General features: G+C 41.9%; 1 protein-coding gene across 5 annotated transcripts in view; it reads left to right on the top strand.

Moving 5' to 3' along the window:
• The window catches only part of dnmbp (dynamin binding protein), a 48,505-nt gene extending 27,182 nt beyond the window's left edge, over positions 1-21,323 (top strand). For 2 of the 5 annotated variants that reach the window (XM_085284629.1, XM_085284633.1), the window contains 13 exons: positions 13,846-14,057; positions 14,287-14,386; positions 14,700-14,847; positions 16,187-16,204; positions 17,260-17,459; positions 17,638-17,768; positions 17,871-17,975; positions 18,157-18,285; positions 18,376-18,711; positions 18,931-19,122; positions 19,219-19,417; positions 19,504-20,165; positions 20,340-21,323. In XM_085284629.1, the coding sequence (XP_085140755.1) occupies positions 13,846-14,057; positions 14,287-14,386; positions 14,700-14,847; positions 16,187-16,204; positions 17,260-17,459; positions 17,638-17,768; positions 17,871-17,975; positions 18,157-18,285; positions 18,376-18,711; positions 18,931-19,122; positions 19,219-19,417; positions 19,504-20,165; positions 20,340-20,525 (2,618 nt within the window). In that variant the 3' untranslated portion in view covers positions 20,526-21,323. Of the gene's footprint in view, positions 1-2,083; positions 4,108-13,845; positions 14,058-14,286; positions 14,387-14,699; positions 14,848-16,186; positions 16,205-17,259; positions 17,460-17,637; positions 17,769-17,870; positions 17,976-18,156; positions 18,286-18,375; positions 18,712-18,930; positions 19,123-19,218; positions 19,418-19,503; positions 20,166-20,339 lie in introns of those variants that run through there. The other 3 variants (XM_085284634.1, XM_085284631.1, XM_085284632.1) reach the window with 3 other exon arrangements.
• The last annotated feature ends 821 nt before the right edge of the window (positions 21,324-22,144 follow it).

Genomic DNA, 22,144 nt, shown 5'->3' with positions numbered 1-22,144 from the left:
GGCCACTTCAAACCCATAAACAGGGATAATATTTTTGAACACATGCTACATTAATCAGGGTTTATTAATAAGTTTTAAATGCTAAACACGTCCCTTTTGGGGTGAAATGTTAAACGATATTCCTCCCACTGAAAATGCTACATCCAGATGAACAGCATCAATGTTTTGGGAACAGCGTGTTATAAAAAGAGGAGAAAAATGCATTTAAGTATTGTTTGTATGGCTCAAACCTATAGCTGATGATGCATGTCACAATATGGCTTATTGAGGTTCATCATATAATCTCGATATGATTTCTTTCATGTGCAGTTAGTATGAGTTTGTGGATATTGTAGGACAAAAATGTTTTATGTGATACAACTGTGCCAAAAGCTAATGTTTTGATCTTTTTGTCCAACTAGTACCATATGTTCTATATGCTATAGTAATTATGTGACAAAGCCTGTTTAAAAAAGCCTTTAAAAAGTGCTTGGTGGCAGTAAACAGTGCTCCCTTTCTTACAGACAAGTGCAGGGTTTTCTTTTCTCTTTAAGCTCTTTGACCTTGAGTACCTTTTAATTAAAACGCCTCCCTTCAACTTTCACGACACCACAGCCCGATCCTGATCTGTTTGTCACGGTTTGCAGTATCCGTGTCAGATTCAGGTTTCCCTCAGTTGGCCCACTATGAGAAAGTAGAAAGGCTTAATATATGACCTTATTTCTGGATGTTGCTTTTGCAAGAAATCTAATTATTAATCAAGTCCCGCACATGCACGTAAGCGGACACAGCCACAGAGAGGAATGCTGTATTTGACATTCCTGCAGCCAAGCACACAAACACAGTTTCGGTCGTGTTCTGCTATTGAAAGCTGAGATGTTGAAAACTGATAATTAAACAAGTCTGATGTAAGAAAAGAACAATGTCTAAGTAGGATTTCTATACTCAGTCCTACCTTGTGAAACTGAGGATTGACGGATGAGTTGCTAAATCATGGATATTAAATACTTACAGTAATCAAGACTAAAAACAGCTGTATTTTGTAATGTATTCACAGACTCTGAAGTCTGTTTTAGCTGCATCTGTGCTTGTGTTTCATTTTGACTTTTCTTCTCTGAATTTAACATTCGTAAAGCCTTTTATTGAGACATAAGCTCTGGTTTTATAAACTAGCCTGGTTTTATTTGCCCTGTAATTCCTAAACTAGGTATTCAGTGAACCAACCAATTATGTTTTAGATTAAAACTAGTTCATGTCTATGTTTCCGTGTGTATCACATAAACATTTAAACATTTTAGTTTAAGCAGGTCCCTTTAAACCTGTCCCTTTGGAACTGATGGAGATTAAGGGAGGCGATCTTATACTCCCGCTTTATGAATAGCCCAGTTTTTTTCTCACACTCAAAGGATCGTGTCTCTTCTGAGAGCGGGGACAGTCTCCAACAATAGTTCATTGTACTCACCAGCAGCTACGTTTTCACTAGCTGCTCTGGCTTGATCAGGCTGCATATGCTTTCAAAGACGTTCCCTCTCCACACTCGGTGAATAAATACAGATACTTTACTTGTTTGCTGCTTCACACTCATCTTTTAATCATTTATACATTTAAAAGCGAAATTCTTTCCAACGACATCACGTGGCAGTCTTTGTGCCTTAGTGGTTGCACTTTCATGATATGCAGGGGCAAAGTCAAACTGTAAGGATGAAGTTAGTTCAAGGTTAACTCATTCACTGCCATTGACGTCTATAGCCGTCATTCACTGCCAATGGCTGGCAGTGAATGAGTTAAAGATAACACCAGAAAGTTACAATAGCAATACTAAAGCTGGTTGTACACGCAGCCGAAAGTGAGTTAGGTCAGTGATGTGGTGGGAATTGCACTGAAGCCCACCGGAAAGAACAAAAACAAAGAAAACAGGATACAAGAAAAGACAGGATTGTTCATGCGATGGGGGGGGGGGCATGCAAAGGCAGACTGTGAAGTTTGTCCTCATCTACCTTCAAAGAAAATCTCCAGACAGGCTGTTTTCCTGCAAACACAGCTACTAACCAGTTTAAACAATGGGAGGAGCTGTTGGGCTAAGCTTCCACTCATGTGACTCTACTGAATCATTAACCCAAGGAGGCCACTCCTTCCCTTCCATGATTCGCTGAGGTGGCTACGGGGAGGACTGTTTCAGTTGCGCTGAGGGTTGGGGAGGTGCTTTGGCCAGGCAGTCCTGCGGAGGCAGTGGAGAGGAGGCAGAAAGAACAAGTGGAGAGTTACAGACAATATGTCAGGCAGGTGGAGTCTCCCACAGCGCTTTGTTATGGAATGCAGGACTTTGGAAATAGATTTTAAGCCACGTTGAGCAAGAAACTGTATCAGCTCCAGGCAGGCTGATTTAAACAGCAGGAGGCATGAAGAGCCCCGCAGTTTATGGCAACCCAGTCATGTTTGGTCCAGTGGATTGGAATCATCCAGGTGGTGCTCCAATGAGGAGAGGAAAAAGCGTGGAGGAGCTGGGGGACGCTGACTTGGCAAAAGAGAGGGAAAGGATTGCCCATCTGCAACATTTACAACAACTGCAGCTACAGCAGCAACAGGTTGGATATCCAGGGTATGGAGTCGTTCCTCCTGGCACTCCTCAGGGACCAGTCTTATTAGCGCATCCCGGTGACCCACTTCCAGCTCCACCTATGCCAGTACATGGTGGCCCAATGGTGCCAGCTGGCCCAATGGTGCCCGTTGGCCCAATGGTACCCGTTGGCCCGATACAGCCTCCTATGCATGTACCACCTCCGTGGCAAGTGCAGTACCAAGCCCAAGTTACACAGGGCAACGTCATCCACCAACAGAGCTGGGAGTATGAAGACCGTCATAGGGCAGCTTTCATGGATACAAGGCCTCAAGGCCAGGACGTTTACTTTCACCCTCGTTCAGAAGATGGTCACCTAAACTTGAGGATATCAGAATGGAAAGGCAAACATTGTTTTTATCAGGGTCCTGAAGATTACAGCCACCAGGGCTACAACAGAGTGCCACAAGAACAAGGAACTCATGATTTCAGAACTCAAGAAGGTTATAGTACACTGGACAAGGACAGAAGGAGAGATGGCAGGGTAAGAGAAAGTGACTCTGAACGTTATGACCATCGTAGTCACAGTGACATGGAGGAGTATGAGTACAATGACAAATACAGGCACAGGGATTATTATGAAAGGAAATACAATGAGCGTTACGAAGACAAGGAAAAGAAATACTATGAAAGCCGGAAACACCGTAGACATGATCTCAGAGAGCATGAAAGTTACAACAGTGAGCTTGAAGACTACCATGATCATAAAAACACTTATTCACACAGAGACAATTACAGGGACCGTGAATACTACAGTGACCCTGACAGGGATTATTATGACTCGAAAGACAGGCATCGCTCCAGAGACGAGGACTCTCACCATCGTCGAGATGAGGACCGCTACTATGATGAGCGAAAACAGAAGGACTATCACTACGATCGGCGTGCCGACCATCACTATGACCGCAGAGAAGATAACAGGGACGCTCACCGAAGAGCTGACGAACGGTACACCAGTAGAGGAAGACACCAGTATGACTCTGAAGTTGATGGACGCTGGAATTATAAAGAGAGGGACCGGTATTACAGATACAAGGACGCAGGAGATGACTGGAGAGATGATCAGTACGACCACAGACAGAACTACAAAACAAGGGAACACCTTGACCTGAGGGCTGCGGGCCACTATGACCACTACGACCGTGAGGATGATGGCCGATACTCTAAGGAAGAGTATCGAGACAAGTATCGAGACCGATACCGAGATTTGCGTTCACTGTCTATAGATTCACAATATGAGGAATACCCTACAAAAGATCGCAAGACTGAGGAGTGGGTTGAGCAGCAGAACCAAACATTGGCCCTCGGTGAAATACAACCATTTGAGGATCCTGTTGTGCACAGTGATGAGCAGGAGAAGGGATATGAGTCAAGCGGGGGGAGCGCAAGTTCAAAAATGGGCCGGAAGCCTGTTTATGTGGGCTCACTGGATCGTAACAGCATCTACAGGAAGACTGCTCCAAGCTCACTGCAACAGTCCCAGTATGCCACCACCAGGAAAAAAAAGCAAGGTAAACAAAAAGATACTGTCACATGAAAGAAGGTGCTTCCCATATTTGCACAAGTCAGGTCACTTGATCAGTTGTAATTCTGGTGAACATCACTCTATAGGCCATGAAGGCCTCAGTCACAGTTATTGTGGGTAAAACAGGCTTAAGAGGTTGACAGTCCTCACTTGTCATTTGTGACCTCTAGAGGTGCTTTTCTAATCAATGTTGGGGGGCCTCAGAGTGCTGACTAGTCACACTCACCTCCTACCTCATTTAAGAGTGAGTGCTGAAAGTGGTGTGTGTGTCTCAGTATCACCTATCTCAGATGAAAGTGAGCTGTCATGTTTTTGTAGTCATAAGAAACTGCAGAACGGGTTTTGTAGGTTCTTTACTTGGCTCTTGTTGGCTCTCCTCATTTGTGTTTCCTGTTTGTGTTCATGCTCTCCACTCACTGATGGTGTGCACACGTAACTCGTCTGCTCAGTTCTTGCATGACTGAAAGGTCAAGATTTTGTCGACTTAATTGTTTTAATGAGCCTGGCTTACAGTTAATTCCCCACTTAAAAAGGTTGTTGCCTAAAGTGGCTCTGATTCTGACAGAATTTGTTCTGTTTTGTACAAAAATCTTTTCTAAATTTATACATATACAGTTTTGGGCAGAAGTTCACCTACACTTATCGTTCTTTTAATATTATTTTTGAACTGTTCTTTTTCCAAGGTGGTAATGGTGGTAATGACTAAAAGACAAGAAATTAAATTACATTTAAAGCCAGGAAGTCAACCAATTTAAATGAACTTCCATTTCTGCTAAGTTAACTTAACCAAAAATTAGTCGAGGTATGTGTGTATATATATGAGCCATATATATGAGCCTGTATGTATATCTTTGAAAAACAGTTAATTAAATTAACAGTAATTAATATTGAAAAGCCTAAATTTACCATGACATTCTCATGACTCTATGTAAACTTCCTACCATAATTTTACATTTGAGCCAAATGCAACAAAAAACAAAATCACTCAAAAATTGTTTTTGAGTGAACAATAGAGCAGCTTTTATAACTGAATAGTATTTGTAAATGGTCACGATACCTGAGTTTTAGTAAAAGAAGGAAAACAATATCAATCATTAAAAACAATATTGGCATTTCAAGAACCTCATTTTGGGGTTATAAAGAAGGGTTAACCCCCTTAAAATTAATTCTCTTACATGTATAAAATTCAGTACCTGAATGAATGAAAGATGAATCTTTGCATTAAAAGTATTGACTCTAAAAACTCATAGTATACATTAGTTAATGGGAATGGTCACGTACATTTTTAATGACTAAAAGACAAGAATTCAACACACAAATTTCTTTGGCTACTTTGTTACTAAGTTATTAATATTAAGTTCCAAAAACTACATAAAACTTGGATGTGTGGGATTCTTTTGTGGGGGGTTTTCATGGTAAATGTAAGTGAGGGAGAGCACTACTTTGACTCACTTTGTTTTGTCTGAGATGAAGCAGGTGGCGCCCCATGACCCCTCCCCCAGTCACCTAGAAACACTCACACTCAGACACACAGAGTCCACATCAGCCCCCACCGCACATTTCGGCAGTCCAAGTATTAATCCCTAGCGTCAGCATGGTGAGTGGATGGCGGGGGTCTGTCTGGTGCCAGGCAGTGGCCGGCACTGCCCTGACTCCTTCTCTGCAGGACTAGACTGATACTCTGAGTTCATGCGTGCATGTGTGTGCGTGCATGTGTGCTAGAAAGACCCTGGAGGCTTATTAAAGAAATAATTGCATTTTTGAAAACACACACGCACACCACTTGCCTCAGCAGTGTCATCCGTTAATCTTGTTACACTGTTTCAGCCCTGTCAGGGGTTTGTCCTGAGTAAAGCATTTGATTGAAGGGCTAAAAACATTAGTCCATCTCCTTTACTGGGCTTACGCTGTGACATTGAGGTGTTGGTTAAGGCTTTTTGAGATGAACCTTACACATAGACAAGAGCTTCTATTCTTTGTAGTCCAGCATTATTAAACAGCTTCCTAAAAAAACAAAAAAAACAACCCTATTGAGTTGAACTATAAAAATTACAAAATGAAAAATTAGCTTGTTTTTTTTTTGTCCGTGATTGCTTCTGTTACAGGCTTCCTTACTTTAAATAGGAGGGTAAAACAACTGGCAAAATTATTCTTGAAGGAAGACATATCTTAACAGTTGAGCCAATTTAATGCACAAACGAGCCTAATGAAGCAATTAAATTGTAGTGGTGGCTTTATGATCCCATTTTTGAACTTCTAACAAATATAATCTGCTGTATACGCAATTTTTTATTGCCTGTGTGTGAGTAATGTGTCGTCATCCATCTATGATCTGGCAACATATGCTGTGTTGTCCACTGTAATCCTTGAACAGTCTCTGCTATTGGTGGGCAGTGGGGAGGGAGCTCGGGTAGGGGAGCAAGGAGTTAAGACAGGAAATCTCACATCGTCTGACAGCTATGCTGTAAAGACGTCTTATCTCAATGCTGGCAAGCAAAAAAAAAAAGTCAGTCGGCAAAAAATTAAGTCAGCTTACTCAAGTGTGCATGAGTCACCAGTAACCACGCTCGTATGGTGTGTCCATTTTTATACTTGGTCCATCCTGGCGTCTTAAAGATTTTGTTTTTGAATTATGTCATCGGGCTTTCTTAAACCATTTGATAATCATGCTAGTTTCATCTAGATTTTGTGATAGTTTAGCTTTTCCATCTCATCTGAAGCCATTTTTCATTTACATAGCTTTTTATCCACTACTATGAAAATGCTAAGCGATGTATTATTTAAGGTGTTTTATTTCGAATTTTAAATGTACCAACTTTTCCAAAGAGTTTGAAAGATTGATGGTGCCACAGCAACTACAGCATTCAGATCTCTACGTGCTTTATTTTGGTGTTAGATGACACTGCTGGTACCTGCATGAATCAAGACGGATGTTATCTGTTTATTTGACGTCACACTGTGGGAAAAGATGCAGCATATTCGTTTTTGACCTGGTGGACTTCCCACTTTTAGGACTAGTTGTCCTCCTGACAAGTACAAGTTTATTCATCAGGCTTATATAGTTGTCAGTCTTCACGTAGATGCAAATTCCAGATATTTAATTCATTCACCAAAGACATTACTTAAATATTTTATGTTGCAACATTGGCTGTATTTTCAAGACTTCGTCTGTGGCATTATGTCTTAATGTTTTTGGTTGAATGTGTGCATATGTGTTGGAGTTGTGGAGGGCACTTCTTGTAATTTTGAACAAACAGCCATTTGGACTCAAGGATGGTAGTCCGAGGTCAAGTTTATTGTGATGCAACATAATGAAAAATGTCATTCATATGAGTACAATCTCTCTTTTTGGACTCAAGAATGAAGCTTTTTGAATCTGGCCATCTTCATGATATATATCATGAGTTTTGTCAGACTTGGACATTAATCTGGATGTTAACCTGTTAACCGCACAGCAAGAAGGTCCTGAGTTCAATTCCATCATCAGGCCGGGGTCTTTCTGTGTGGAGTGTGCATGTTTTATGATAGCTGGGATAGGCTCCCGGGACCCTGAAAAGGAGAAGCGGATGGATGGAGCTCAAAACTATTATGACTACCTGAAGCGTACAAGCTTAGCTGCTCTTTAGGAAGCATGAAGATTACTATCTGCAGCGTTTAGACATTCATTGCAAGTGTACAACATATTTTTCTTTAGCTGTGGGAAAACCGACGATGCCCCAAGCAAGGTCTTTGTTATTACATGTCTAAAAATTAGCAAAGGGATAAACCCACAGGTTTCGTCATCCCAAACTCTGAAAACCGTTCTCACACTCTGATCACACTGCATTTATTTTCCCATGAAGAGCACTAGTTCTTGGGCCATAGCTCTCAAAGTATACATGAGTGTGAAAATATAGCATAATGGGGTTTTTTTTAAATGCATTTGCATGCATGAGCAGGTGACTGTGAAGCCCAAAAAGACTCATTGTCTTCTTCCTTTCAGTAAGGCTGAAGACTGTACTGCATTTGTGGTTGAATAGATCCCCACTTAATGCTTTTACTTCCTGCACATTTGCAAAACTCAAGTTCTCTTGAAGTAATTGCATATTGTTCCTTACAAAAATCAGGGGAGCTGAGAAACTTAAAAGAAACGAGGGATCAGACTCTTGGCCCTATTTGGTATACATTGTACCAGCTTTTTTTTAATTTCAGTATGTTAATTAAACTGTAGCCTCATGTTGTTTAATTACCCCATGAGCTAGAGAAATGCTGTAGCTGTTCGTACACTTGGTCCTTTTTGTTAACAAGTTGGGTTATATCACTCGGCGTCCAAGAACGAGCAATAAGGACAGAATTAAATCCCGTATCAGCACACGGCCTGCTTTTCTTATATGAGATTTGAAGCCAGCCGTGGTAGACAGGTTGCTGTGAGAGTTTACCAGGAGCAGGAATGTGACCCTTCTGACATTTGAACCTAAAAAAGATAAACAGGATGGTATGTCACTGAGTAAACTCCTTTTTTTCCTCTCCATTTTTAACTGACCTTCTACCTGGGACAACAGCTGGTCATACGCAACGTGTGAAAATCTAGCATATTGGCTTTTCTTGTGCATTTGCATGCATGAGCAGGTCGTTGTTTTGAATAGTTGCACAACTCGGACTAATAAAGAAAACCCTAATCTTTTTCAGTAAGCTGTGTGCTGACTCAATGAAGGTCTGAGAAAAATTGAAGAAGTTGACACAAACCGGTGTCACCTCTTTTTTTTTTTATTGCATCCAGTAATCACAAGTCAAGGCTTGTGAAGTTTAAAAGCTGTTGCAAGTGTTGGCATTTTATAGTGAGCTTGTGCTCAAGCAGCTGCATGTCCCATCACACACTCGCAGACTTGCCCGTGTGAGCATTCGAGTAAAAAAGCACTGCCGCCTTTTTAAAACTTTGTTTGATATGAGGAAGGGGGGGAGCCCCTGCTATTCTTGTTGCTATGGCAACCGTGCACTGCGTGGTGAACTTTGAAGCACAGCACACAGCACTGATTGTGTCTGACCTTAGAGCGGCCTGTGCAGGGCAAACTTTCGACTTTGCACAGCTATTAGTGCAGCAGAGAGCGAGACGAGTGTTCTTGGCTGTGTTTGTGAAACAAAGTCACACATCATAAACGCACAGAAGTTCTTAAAAGGAAAGAATTTCGTTGACTTTTATATAATCTATAAAATCCTCAAAGGGTAAAAACCAACCAAACATATACTTAAATGCAAGTTTAATAGAAAGATGATTTAGAGAGTAGATGCTTAATCTCAGCTTCCTAATTTTGATAAAATTCAGGCTGGCACAGGAGGACCCCAGAAAGATGTCAGCACATTGGGAAACGTGAACTAGATTAATCTCGGGAGTGGACTACACTTCCAGAAACTGGACTTCTCCCAATCTCTTTCACAACTGGTGCTGTAGCCACATGTGAGCTCATGTGGTGCAGTAAATCAAAAGTGTTTTTCCATCAAGAAAGCTGTGTGAAGAATCCAAGAAGTGGCATGGATTTTTTATTATTTATACAGCACATTTTATTACATTAAGGACACCTCATGTGCCTTACATGAGGTGAAATACATTTAGAATCACATATTTAGCGGAGATGCTTCTGTCTGCACTGTATTTGGGATCAAGAGGAAGTAATATATGAGAAGGAATTTGATTTTCCTCTATCAAAACAGCGTATTTGACATAAATTATTATTATTATTATTATTTTATTTTTATTTTTTTACCTGTATTTATATAGCGCTTTACTAGTCCCTAAGGACCCCAAAGCGCTTTACATATCCAGTCATCCACCCATTCATACACACATTCCCACATATAGACTTAAATAGCATCAGTACATTCAATAGAGAAATCAGCTTTTGCATTCGGCGTATAAGGTTGAGCATGACACAGTGACAGATGATTTTAGCCAAGATAGATCTGTGCTCACACAGCAGCTCATAGCAAACCTTTCCAAATCTGCACAACATAATGGTCCCAAGCAGATTATATATTAATAGAGCCAAAATAAAAGTATACTTACAGCCATTCTGCGGCAAACAGTTAGTTTTCTAGGATAACACTGATGCACACTGTATGCAGCATGGATTTAGGTCAGAATTTAGTTAATGCAGGACACCTGAACAACAAGCAGGCACAGTCCAGCTCCGGGTTTTACCGTCCTCCCTGGTGTTGTGCATGCTTGTGTGTAACGATGGTGGGCTCCCATCCTTTCTCATGGTAATTGGAGCTCTGGAATGGACCTGCACGTCCTCCACAAGCCTCGGGAGCTGGACTTCAGATTGACAATGGTCTATCTTAGAATGGGTAGCATTGTTTGAAGCGCTATGCGTGAAGGGGCGTGTGCTTGTTTTTGGAGCGGTTTTGGAGGAAGTTGCACACAGCAGGTGGGTGAAGCCTCAACATCTTGTCTTCTCTCCCCTTTTTTTCCCCTTGGTAAAAACACCTTGCTTTGGAGAGACATAGGGAATATGTAAAGCTTTGATAAAGGGCTGTGAAATTAAATCTATTTCTTTTATGCATTTAATATTTAGCCTACTTGGGAATTTTCTCCAGTCAAATCTGTTTTTTGTGCATCCATAACCCAGGAATTCTGACAGAGTTGCTGTTTGTTTGTTCTGTCTGATATCTGAACTCATGGTGGCCCGTTCTAATGTATCAGCTGTGACTGTATCGCTCACATAACAAGTATGTGTGAGTCACCCCGGATGACAGAAGGTTGACAGCGCAGTTTAGCAAGAGCTGTGTCTGTCTTACATCACTTGATAGTGCTGCTGATTGACGTATACTCCCTGCTGAGGATTTGTGCTTTTATCTATAAGCTCAGTACTGAATGTGATTCATAAGGCAGAGGTTTGTCACTGAATTTCCATGAAAGTTTACTCAGTAAATCCCAGAACCATCCCAGCATGAAACTGAAGGAAAACTTTTTATTCTCAACCCTTCTCTCCACCTGTTCCAATTTCACCTGTTGAAGCCTGTTGATCACAAATAGGGACACCATGCCTTTGTGAGCCCTGACTGTGGAAATAGACATTTAGTATCAGGATGTCATGGATTATTTATCATTTGTTGTCCTCAAAAGAAGCCCTGACCGGTTCTTGTCATGTTTTTACAGTCGTCTTTCTGTATATAGGACTTCTTTTTTATTAAAGGTGCAGAAATATGGCAGTTTTTGCTCCAAAATCAGCAGATTCTGAAGTATTTCTATAGGACATTTAGTAAAAAAGATTTATTTTTAATTATGTCCCATATTAGTTATCCTGGATAGGGCTTTAATAGGAAGTCTTTGTTTGTTTTTAATGTAACTGGGTCAGTGTTTGAATGTAATTCACAGAAACCCCCCTCCCAGTCTCCTAAACTTTAGCAGGCACTGTGTATTTTAAATGTTTACTGGTTAGCAATCAATGGTGTTTAAAATGAACAAAATTAGACCTTTTTATATTAAAAAGAACTAGTTTACAGAACTCATCTGGCTTCAGATCATTGAGAAAGCTCATTACTTATAACATTTACTGTTTGTGCTGAGGGATCGGCCTGATTATTGGCAGTAGTCACAGGTGTCTCATTCCATACAGAGATATGGAATTATTGTTGTAAGGGTGTTTCCTGTTGGCTGAGTTTACTGCTAAGTGACTTGTTCTCGACCTGTTTCTGGGCTCGTATTCGCAGCCATTAAAGCAGGCCTACAATAAACCCTCTTTGCATTATTTTACACAACAAAGAAAAATAAAATTCCACACAAGTGGGTCAAAATCCGGTCTGGCGGCCTCGCGAGTCAGAAGCGTACGGAAAAACATGTGAAGTGGAGCATGCGCCATCGCCGCGTTTGTGTGAGCGGGATCAAATGTGGGAATGAGCCGATTGCTTCCAATTAAAGCGGGAGCCTTTTGTTTTTCCTCTGTGTCACCGTGTGACTTTCAAAAACTAATTGGTGAACTACTTTCTCGTGGGTGGGGAGACACATGGGTGCGAGTGGTGAGAAAAGCTCCTTTGAGTTGAGCTTTAGCCCCGTCACGTGAGGAGAGTGAGGAGGAGGGCGAGGAATGCGCACACAAACACACACTGCAGTTACAAAGTGTGGATTCATCCAGTTTTTGTTGGGCTTTTTTGTTTGTTTTTTTAAAAGGTTTTCTAGAGTCTTTAAATTCGTCTTCAACACTCCTTTAACATGAAGCTAGTTTAGATATTCTAGTCCCGTTAGGGATGTGACGCAAGGCTGTGACTTTGTTGTGGTCTGAATGTGTGTTTGTGTGGCGTACTGCTGCACTGGGGAACATGAGGGTAAGCAGAGTTAACTTCATTAGCCTCCGACAGCATCTGTCAGTGGAGGCAGGGTGACGTCACCCCGTCGGTCGGTCCAACACGCCACACGCTGGATCTACTCAGTGTTTCCTCTTCTTGAGCCAATACCTAGAGGGGAGAGTAAAACTAAAGTCCCAGCAGGGTCAACGGATAGTACAGAAGAGAGAGAAACAGTGAGATTTTGGTAAATGGTAAATGGCCTGTATTTATATAGCACTTTACTAGTCCCTAAGGACCCCAAAGCGCTTTACACAACCAGTCATCCACCCATTCACACACACATTCACACACACAGGTGATGGCAAGCTACATTGTAGCCACAGCCACCCTGGGGCGCACTGACAGAGGCAAGGCTGCCGGACACTGGCGCCACCGGGCCCTCTGACCACCACCAGTAGGCAACGGGTGAAGTGTCTTGCCCAAGGACACAACGACCGAGACTGTCCAAGCCGGGGCTCGAACCGGCAACCTTCCGATTACAAGGCGAACTCCCAACTCTTGAGCCACGATCGCCACGATTTTATGAGTTATGGTTCAATTAAAACCAAAAAGATGGAACAAATAAATCTTTATGTGCATTTGCACTAATGTAAACATCTAATATGTAATATATGCCTTAATTTGATGCTGTTTAATCGTTTTATTTGCCACACTGCAAATAGGAATATTTGCATCCCTTACTGTTCTAATATCAGATGATACATTAATGGCTAAATTGTTTAAATGCATGATGAATAATTTCGGTGCTCATACACTAACACTTTTTTTTCTCTAAGTGGACCTTGGACTTGCAGCGTCGTTTATTTTTTGCTTTGTGGTATTGAAGGATTTGCATGTGTGTTCCACCTGCAGTGGGTTCAGCGTACATGTGTGACACAGATGGATCCCGTTCTCAACACCCACCAGTTCTGTTATCTTTTCATCCTCTCTTCCCCTCTCTAACTGTCTCATCTTTAAAGTCCATAGAGCCTGTGTGTCTGTAGTTGCTGTTGCAAGCTATTGTCCTGCACACAAAAGGCCCGAGTCCACTCCAGTTTTATGTCCATTCATAAAAAGCAGCGGCGCGTAAACAAGGCTTTCCCTCCAGTTCAGGGCTCCCGAAGAGATCAGGCCTCCGTGAGCGATAGCGGAGACATTGATCAAAAGCTAGGCAACGAAGAGCAGCGGGCAGACCGGGTGGCTGGGCAAGAGCGTGTTTGGTTACAAATGAGAGGAGACGTGGGATGGGAAACTTCTTCTCTTGACTCTGCTTACTGTCACCTTGGCGAGAGCAGCAAGTGATAAACTAGAGAGGAAATTCACCTCTTAACAAAAAACTGCAAGAACTAGATTTTAAACAGTTATTCTGACAAAAACGTAAAACACTGATGTAAAATGTTCGAACGCTTTCCTGTTTTTGCAGAGATGACGCTTTTGCCGTCTGAACCTAAAACTCTGGAGTCCGCCCCTGTCTCCGCGACGCCCAGCACCAGCACGGGGTCTGAGGATCCAGAGACCAGGATGCTAGAAAAGAGGTCAAAGGTCATCGAGGAGCTGCTGCAGACAGAGAGGGACTACATCAAAGATCTTCAAATGTGTGTCGAGGAGATCATTGAGCCTCTGCAGCAGAAGCAGGTAAAAGGATGATAAACATTGTGTTTCCAGCCACGTTAGGACAAAAAGGGAGTTTAGCAAATACAAGATAAAGCAGCTGTGTGTGGGACAGTTGGTGCAGAAGCATTGGAAAATTTGACAAATGGATAAATACATACAGGAATAATGGCATATAGCTGATATGTGGCGCCATATTCAATTAAAAAACCAATAATTTTTGCTTATTTTAACACGTTCTGTCTTCCCAAAGGTGAAGAATGTGGATTACGAGGGGCTCTTTGGCAACATCAGCTCAGTGATTGACCTGTCACAGCGGCTGTTGAATTCACTGCACGAGACTGACTCCATAGGTAAACAGCCTGATATTTAAGAAAAGCAATACTTCTTTTCCATGTTATGCTTTGTACTTTTCTGCTTTAGTTCATCCAAATCTGTCACCTAGTTGAATTTTACTGACCGAATGAGCCTCTGAATACACTTAAAAATCAATCTGCCATCAAGGAGGTCATCTGTGAATGTGCGCGTGCGATTTTTAAGAAGAATTATGTTTTTTACAGGAAATCTTTGTGTATTTAATTTTTTTTCTTTTAATGAATGGACCTCTTCCTGCACACTTTGCTTTTTATAATGAACACATTGCATTTCTGTACCATTCCCTCTCAGGTAAGGTATTCCTGGACTTCAAGGTAGAATTGGAGGAGGTTTACAAGCTCTACTGCCAAAATCACGATGATGCCATCTCTTTGCTGGAGACCTACGAGAAAGATGACAGCATCCAACACCACGTGTTGGAGTGTCTAAAGAGACTGAGGTGAGTCTCACACACACACACACACAAAGCACCCTTTAAAGGTTTGCTCTTTAAGTTGAGATTTCAGCCATGTTTGCATGGGAGTGACTGAAAACATGCATGCTGTGTGAGCATGAAAACACAAAGGCAAGAGTGGGTTCAGTGGAACATTAACAGAGTGTTTGCCGAGCGAGTTCAAAAGGTGGAAAAATGATTAAAACATTTTCATAATGTCACTGGGTCATCGTACTTGGATTTAAATGAGTTTTATAGCTGAAAAGCTGAAGAAGAATACTAAATATACTATGTAATGAATTTTTGTATAGTGTACGTTGAGATTTTCCTGTTACTTCATAGCTTGTGGAAGCGATTTCTGAACTTTGAACTGCAGCGTGTAGGCGAGTTATGGAAGTGAAGTTCATTTTCTGGTACATCTGCAAACTAAACAGCTGTTTAATCAGTGAAGACGAGAGAGACGTCTCGTTTTTAGTCACTGCTGAAGGGAGTGTGCTCTGTATGTCTGTAGACTTGAGTTATGTGAAGCAGTTCAGAAATGTGTCCTACCTGGTCTCACCTGTCCAGTTTCAGCATAAGTGACTCAGATACTTGAGTTTACACTGGCGCGTTTCTGTTATGTGTGGTTATCGCTCTAAAGTTAAAGATAAACACGGGTTGTGTTAGGCCGGAAGATGTTAAAGGGGGGGAAAGGAGGCTGTGTTTAGAAAACAAAAGGAAAGAGGACATTGTACAGCTCAACTATGCTCGCTGCTAATTCCTTGTTGACAACAGGTTGCTAGTGTCCGTTTTTGGTAGCCTCCTCATGGTGTTAGCACTCTTTTTAAATATGTTGCAACATACAAGGCTTTGAAAAGGTCACGTGTGCTGGCCCGTTCCAGAAACTGCCAGTGGTTGTTGATTGCGCTGAAGTTTTACTGCCAGCCTGGGCATCCGTCCAGGTTTCAAAGAGAATCCACCAAACAAAACCATAACAACGGCGGGTGGAGCTGGCTTCAAAGTCTCATTCGTTTCGATTCGCCCTTTAGTTTTTAGTCAGATCGTAAGACAAAGTCAAAGAGAGCTTTATTGTCGTCTCAACCCCGTGGAAGTGAACAGAGACGAAACTATGGACGGTCCAGGGCCCATAGTGGGATTAAAAAGACATTATGCTTAAATGCCAGGATTTACAAATATAAGCTACAATATACCAAATATATGTATAATATGTATAGACCAGTATCCAAAATACAAAAGTGAACTCTATGGTTTAAGATTTTAACATTCCTGAAAGTTCAGGCTCAAGCTCACGGTGTAAACCTTGTTCCTGTCATTTCTCTATTTCTTCCCATTTATCCTTCAACAGGGCCATTTATCTCGAGTGGTAAGTCTCCATAACGAGTATTGTCATGATTTCCAGCATGAGAATCATTTTGACAGCATGACTGTCGCTAACTAACCTATTAAAAGTGATCCGTGTTTGTGCATGTGTGTGTTTTACAACGTGCGATGGCTAAAAAATGAGTGTGGAGGACTTTAAAACCATCTCTCCTTTTTAATTATTTCCATTTTCCTTTTCTGGATTTAGCTGGAAAATGGAAAATATTGCGTTGTTTGTGTTTTGCATGCGCATGTGTTTTGTTTACTGTTGCTATGCAGACAAATGTTTATTTCAGTGTCTTTTTTAATCCTCTTCTTTCCTGGTGGTTGGATGAAAGAGTTCGATTAAAAAATGAACTAATTGTGGAAGCTTGGCTCCACTACTGAAGACTTTGGGTTATTATCTCAAAATTTCAACTCCTATGCAAATTTCTGAGAAAATAACTTAAAAAAAGGAATTATTAGGTTGAAATTTTGAGATAACTTGAAATTTTAGGCTCTACCTGGCTAAAAAAAGTATTTTCAGTCGTGGAAATAAACTTCTATGCTCATCTAATGCCATCTCCTGGACTAAAATTGCAGCATAGTCTTATATTTTTTGACAAAACACTTGAAGTATATTTATGGCCTGCTGGTCTGGACAGAATCAGGCTGTATTCAGTGTCATAAACTTGTGAAATTTGGTGAACCTCACCTATAAATTAAAGCTGATACCCAGAAAAATGTAGTTCCAGCTGAAAACAACCAAATTAAATGATTATATTGTTTTCACTGTCTTATTTCATTCATTCATGTTTACTTGTGTCAAACATTAGTCCTGTAGATTGCATTAAAGCTAAGTAATTTTTTTCCTCTGCCTCCCCTGCTATGATACCTGCCATCATCAGAGTCTATGTATATGTGGTGATGGTTCCACGTCATTGGATAGTCCTATCCACATGATCGCCATCATGCTGAGACATGTACATGGGAGGAAGCTGTGGCTTATGTGCTGAAGTGTAACATGTTCTCATTTTCCTCTTACCCAAATGCTGCTTGTTGTCTCTGCCCTCCTTTCAGGGGTAAAACGAATTACATCAACCTGGGCTCATTCTTGATTAAGCCGGTGCAGCGAGTGATGCGTTACCCGCTGCTGCTGACGGAGTTGCTCGGGGCCACCCCGGAGAGTCACCATGACCGGGCCCAGCTCACTAAGGCCGTGCAGGCCGTCAAGGACATCAATGTAAACATCAACGAGTACAAGCGCCGAAAAGATCTCGGTAAAGCATCCGGGTGTTAATTAAAATCCACATTTTGCCCTCGCGTATTTCCAGCAAGCTCAAAATGTAGTGACAGGTGTCAGTTTGTTTTGTCTGTGCTTGAGTTGTGCTTGTCGGGTTCTTAAATATGCGGTCAGGGCTGGTTTGACGGCTCAAGTTTTCCCTCTGCTGTCCACAGTGGTGAAGTACAGGAAAGGGGACGAAGACACGTTCATCGACAAGATCTCCAAGCTGAGCATGCACTCGATTATCAAGAAGTCGAACCGCGTCAGCAGCCACCTGAAGCAACTCACAGGAATTTCACCGCAGGTATATTTCCCGCCATCGGTGGAAGTGTTTGGAGAGAATGTCGCAGATGAAAGCGCGCTTGTCTGAAAAATGCTTGATCTGATGTTCTGTGTTTTTCCCCAGATTAAAGATGAAGCGTTTGATGAAGCTGAAAAAAGGTTCAGGCTGCAAGAGAGACTGATCAAGTCTTTCATCAGAGATATTTCCCTGTACCTGCAGCATATCAGGGTAGGAGTTCATTATCTTAATAGTAGCTGAAGCTTTTATTTATTTTGGCAGTCTTTAAAATGATTGGTAGTGCATAGTGTTTGACATATTACCTAAGACATTTTGATAGTAAAATACAACTCCTGCATATCTTTTCTTTTCATATACTGTATAATAACTGTGAAAATGCACCTGTCATCAGGAATCAGCATCTGTGAAGGTCCTGGCAGCCATCAGTTTCTGTGACATCTACACGGAGCGCAGTGTGCTGGATCCCGACCGATTTCAGAGAGCTCACCGCTACATCAGCGACAAAAAGTTTACAGAATTTGTAAGTGCTCTTCTTCTCCTTACCGTTACTTACACTGTGAAAGCACAACCTCTGATGATCCCTTATCTGCCCGCATCATCTGTCGAGCAGAAGGAGCGCACAGAGGCCTTAGTCATCAACCCGCTCACCCAGCTCCTCCTCATGTTTGCCGGGCCCCACAAACTCATCCAGAAGCGCTTCGATAAGCTGCTGGACTACGACAACTGCAAGGAGCGCGCCGATCGCTTTAAAGACAGACGCACCCAGGAAGAGCTGCAGGTGACACGCAATACTTACGAAGCGCTCAACGCCCAACTTCTGGACGAGCTACCGAAGTTCCACGGCGTGGCAGAAGAGCTTTTTACAGGCTGCGTGAGGGCTTTCGCTCAAGCCCAGAAGGACTTCATGAAGACGACGCTGGGAGAGCTGAAGCCACTCCTACAGGTTGTGAGTGTTTGTTTATGACAGTGTGGGAGGAGCATAAATCTGACTTTTTCTTAATAAAAATACGTTTGGGTATCTTTAATGTAAAAATACTGTTTAAAAGATTTAGATGTAGGTGGCTGTGGCTCAGGACTATGATCAGGCCGTCTAAATGCAGTGTGAGTGTGTAATTATATATATATTTTTTTAACTCTGATTTTTTTTCTTTACCTTTATGTCCAGTTTTCTAACAAAGTTGGCACGGGGAGCAACCTGATTTCACAGTTTCAAGAAGAGCACAGTCAAGTCCTCCAGCTTCTTCAGAGCTTTAGCTTCTGCCCAGAGAACCTGCCTCCGGCCTCCGCCGCCACAAAAAAGCCCTTTGAGAAGAAAACTCTGGAGAAGCAGACTTCTAAAAAGCAAGTCCAGGGACCTGTGAGTAGAATTGTGATGACATTTCATTTCTTATTCAAACAAAACAACAAAGGAGTTTTGCCAATGATCTAAACGAATGTCTTTGGCATCCTTTAGCCCAGCCACGTCCCGCAGACAGACGAGCACCGTGCAGAACTTCTGGTGCGCTTTGGCCCTGAGAAACTTTACCAGGCAGATAGGAATTTTAATGCTGCGCAGGATCTGGATGTCTCTATACAAGAGGGAGACCTTGTGGGTGTAATCAAACAGCAGGACCCCATGGGAAGCCAGAACCGCTGGCTAATTGATAATGGAGGTAGTGTTTATTTTTTGTCTACTTTAATTGATATACTCTTCAGCCAAATGTTGCAGCAATATAATCTTGATATTCTTGTTTTCCAGTCGGCACGGGTTTCGTATACAGCTCCTTCCTCAAACCCTACAATCCTCGAAGGAGCCATTCAGACGTCTCCATCGAGAGCCAGTCGTCCAATGAGTCGGGCTACGGTGGCTCCTCCCCTGTTTTCTCCCGCCAGAACAGCAACAGCACGCTGACCTTTAACCAGGAAACAGCCACTGTCAGCTTTACGCAATCCCAGAGCCATTCATCCCCACAGCCGTCGCGGGACTCTGCCTCATCTCGTAGGAGTCACCAGAAAGACGTACCGCACCCCGACTCTGCCAGTCAGAGCAACTCCATGAACTCTTCACCCCGAAACCCCTCAAACCGCAAGGAGTTTTCAGATCAAACGCACCGAAATACCTCCAGTCACAGAGACGTAGAGCCTTCTTACCGGCACTCGGGCAGTCACAGAGACTCGTACGACACGAGTTACGGAAGTTCAAGCGGACACAAGGAGATGTCGGACCTCTCTGAGACAGACTCTTATTCTTCGCAACGTGACAATCACTCGCAGCAGTATGGACACACAGACAAAAGCTACAGTTCATATCAGTGGAGAAACGGAGACAGCAGCAATCAGAAGAAACCTGTTTATTCCAGAGAGGAGTACATCGAGCCAGAGCCAGAACCAGAACAGGAGAGTGAAGTGGACGGACATCAGGTAAGATTTTATTTGCTCAAATATCTCTATAAATGGATTTATGATGCCAAAAGAGTCAACTTCATTCAGGCGTTACTGGATGTGTAAATAAGCAAATATTCCAGTTGTATTGGAAAGATCTGCTCCCCCTAGTGACCAAAAACACTAAAGACATCTCTGACGTGTTCATTTCAGATCTACTATGCCCTCTACTCCTTCACCGCCCGTTGCGCCAATGAACTGAGCATCTCAGCCAATGAGCAACTGCGAATTCTCGACTTCAAGGACATGAACGGCAACAGCGAATGGTGGCTGGGGGAGGCGGGCGGTCGGCGAGGATATGTGCCTTCCAACTATATACGCAAATCTGAATATACATGAACAAATGTTGCGGGGGAGAAATGAGACTGAACTTTAAGAGGCATTAAGAAGGTTTAACTCTGTGAGCAAAGACAGAACAAAGAGACAAGAAAGTGAAGTGTTGTCTGAGCAGTGCTGCAAACCGCCCCTGAAAGTCTATGTTTATAGACTTTTTCTTTTTTTATTATTATTATTTTTACTTGCTGAGAAACTGCACGCTCCCCAAGCCCCACTTAGTTTCCTGTGGGGGGAAAAAACCTGTGAATTGGAACAAACTTGCCATATTTCTTTTTTGGGGTTTCAGTTAAGAGAACAGTCTTTAGGATCAGCTCATTGGGAGATTGCAATGAAACTGTGAATGTTTTTGGTTCAGACTGACTCTTAAAGCATTGAGTGGTATGTGGACAGACTGACCTGACACTGTGTTAACTCCTTTTTTTCTTTTTTTTCCTGCATGTGGTTTGTTCCACCACTGTAGTGGTAATTATGAGATGAATTTATAACATTCAGTTGAATAATCAGTGTTTGAGGCAAAGTTTGAAGTGTCTGCAGAGCCATCGGCAGGATTTTGGGGTGTTGGACTGAAATCAACATTCGTCATATAGTTTACAAGCACTCCTTTTAACTTTTGGGTGAATTGACTCCCTGTAAACTGGTTCTTTAAGAGAACAGGGAGAGGGAGACTTGCAGTCTGATTGGACCCTTCTCTAAATGCTTCCCATGTATTTTATAGGATATATGATGCTGTATATTGAGATGGTATTGTACCCACTGTAAAGTGATCACTGAATAAAAAACAAACTAGCTGAAAAAACTGTTGACAGTGTTTGTTGGTTTTTTTTTCTGCTCAGCTTAGGCATAGTGGGGTTAGTAAACAGTGGAGTTACAGTGTTGTAATCTGTGCTACGTTCCCACAGGCACACGAACACAACACACACAAAAACAGCACAGTTCAAAAATGTTTTTTTTATCCTTATAAAGCTATGGATGAGTCAAAATGAGTAAAATTCAGATCATCTCAAACTTTTTGACTAAACTAAATGAACTAATAATAAGAATAACTTTGATTTACCTCTTGGGATCAGTAATGTGTCTGACTTGGCTCATCTGCTAAATTAGTAAAGTTTAAGTTTAATAAAGTTTAATAAAATTGAAAAAACTAATGTAGAATTTGCAGTTGCAGGAGGAGGCTTCCATAGCATCTGAACTAGCTATTCTGAACTCTGTAAAACTTAAAGGACTGGTTTCCTTCTACTTCTGATAACTAAAATCAACAGAGATTTATATAAAGCAACAGTGACATGACATAAAATACAACTCTGGGGCCAGGATGAACCCCCATCAATCGGGTTTTGAACAGGAAATATGACATTTGAACTTGTCACTGTGTTGCATCAAGCAGAATGATTTATAAGAAAGAAAGAGAATGGATGGATTTCACTAACTTGTGCTCTGTGTTTATGAACGTAGGACACCAATTGTAGGATTCTTGAAAACATGCTTTGCTACTGCTGTTTCTTTTTAAATTCACACAAAAAATCTTGACATGTGGCAAATTGGCTCTCATCTGTAGAGTTATAAACCATGCCGCTCAAGCAGGTGCAGAATGTGGTTTGTTCGAGACATTATCTGAAATAACA

This window comes from Mchenga conophoros, linkage group LG8 (genome assembly GCF_057382185.1).
Source record: "Mchenga conophoros isolate Kocher_MC1m ecotype Shallow Benthic linkage group LG8, M_conophoros_male_GT1.1, whole genome shotgun sequence".
In the NCBI taxonomy this organism is placed as follows: Eukaryota; Metazoa; Chordata; class Actinopteri; order Cichliformes; family Cichlidae; genus Mchenga; species Mchenga conophoros.
Note: the sequence above shows the minus strand (reverse complement) of the source record. Positions and strands in the feature narration are given on the sequence as shown.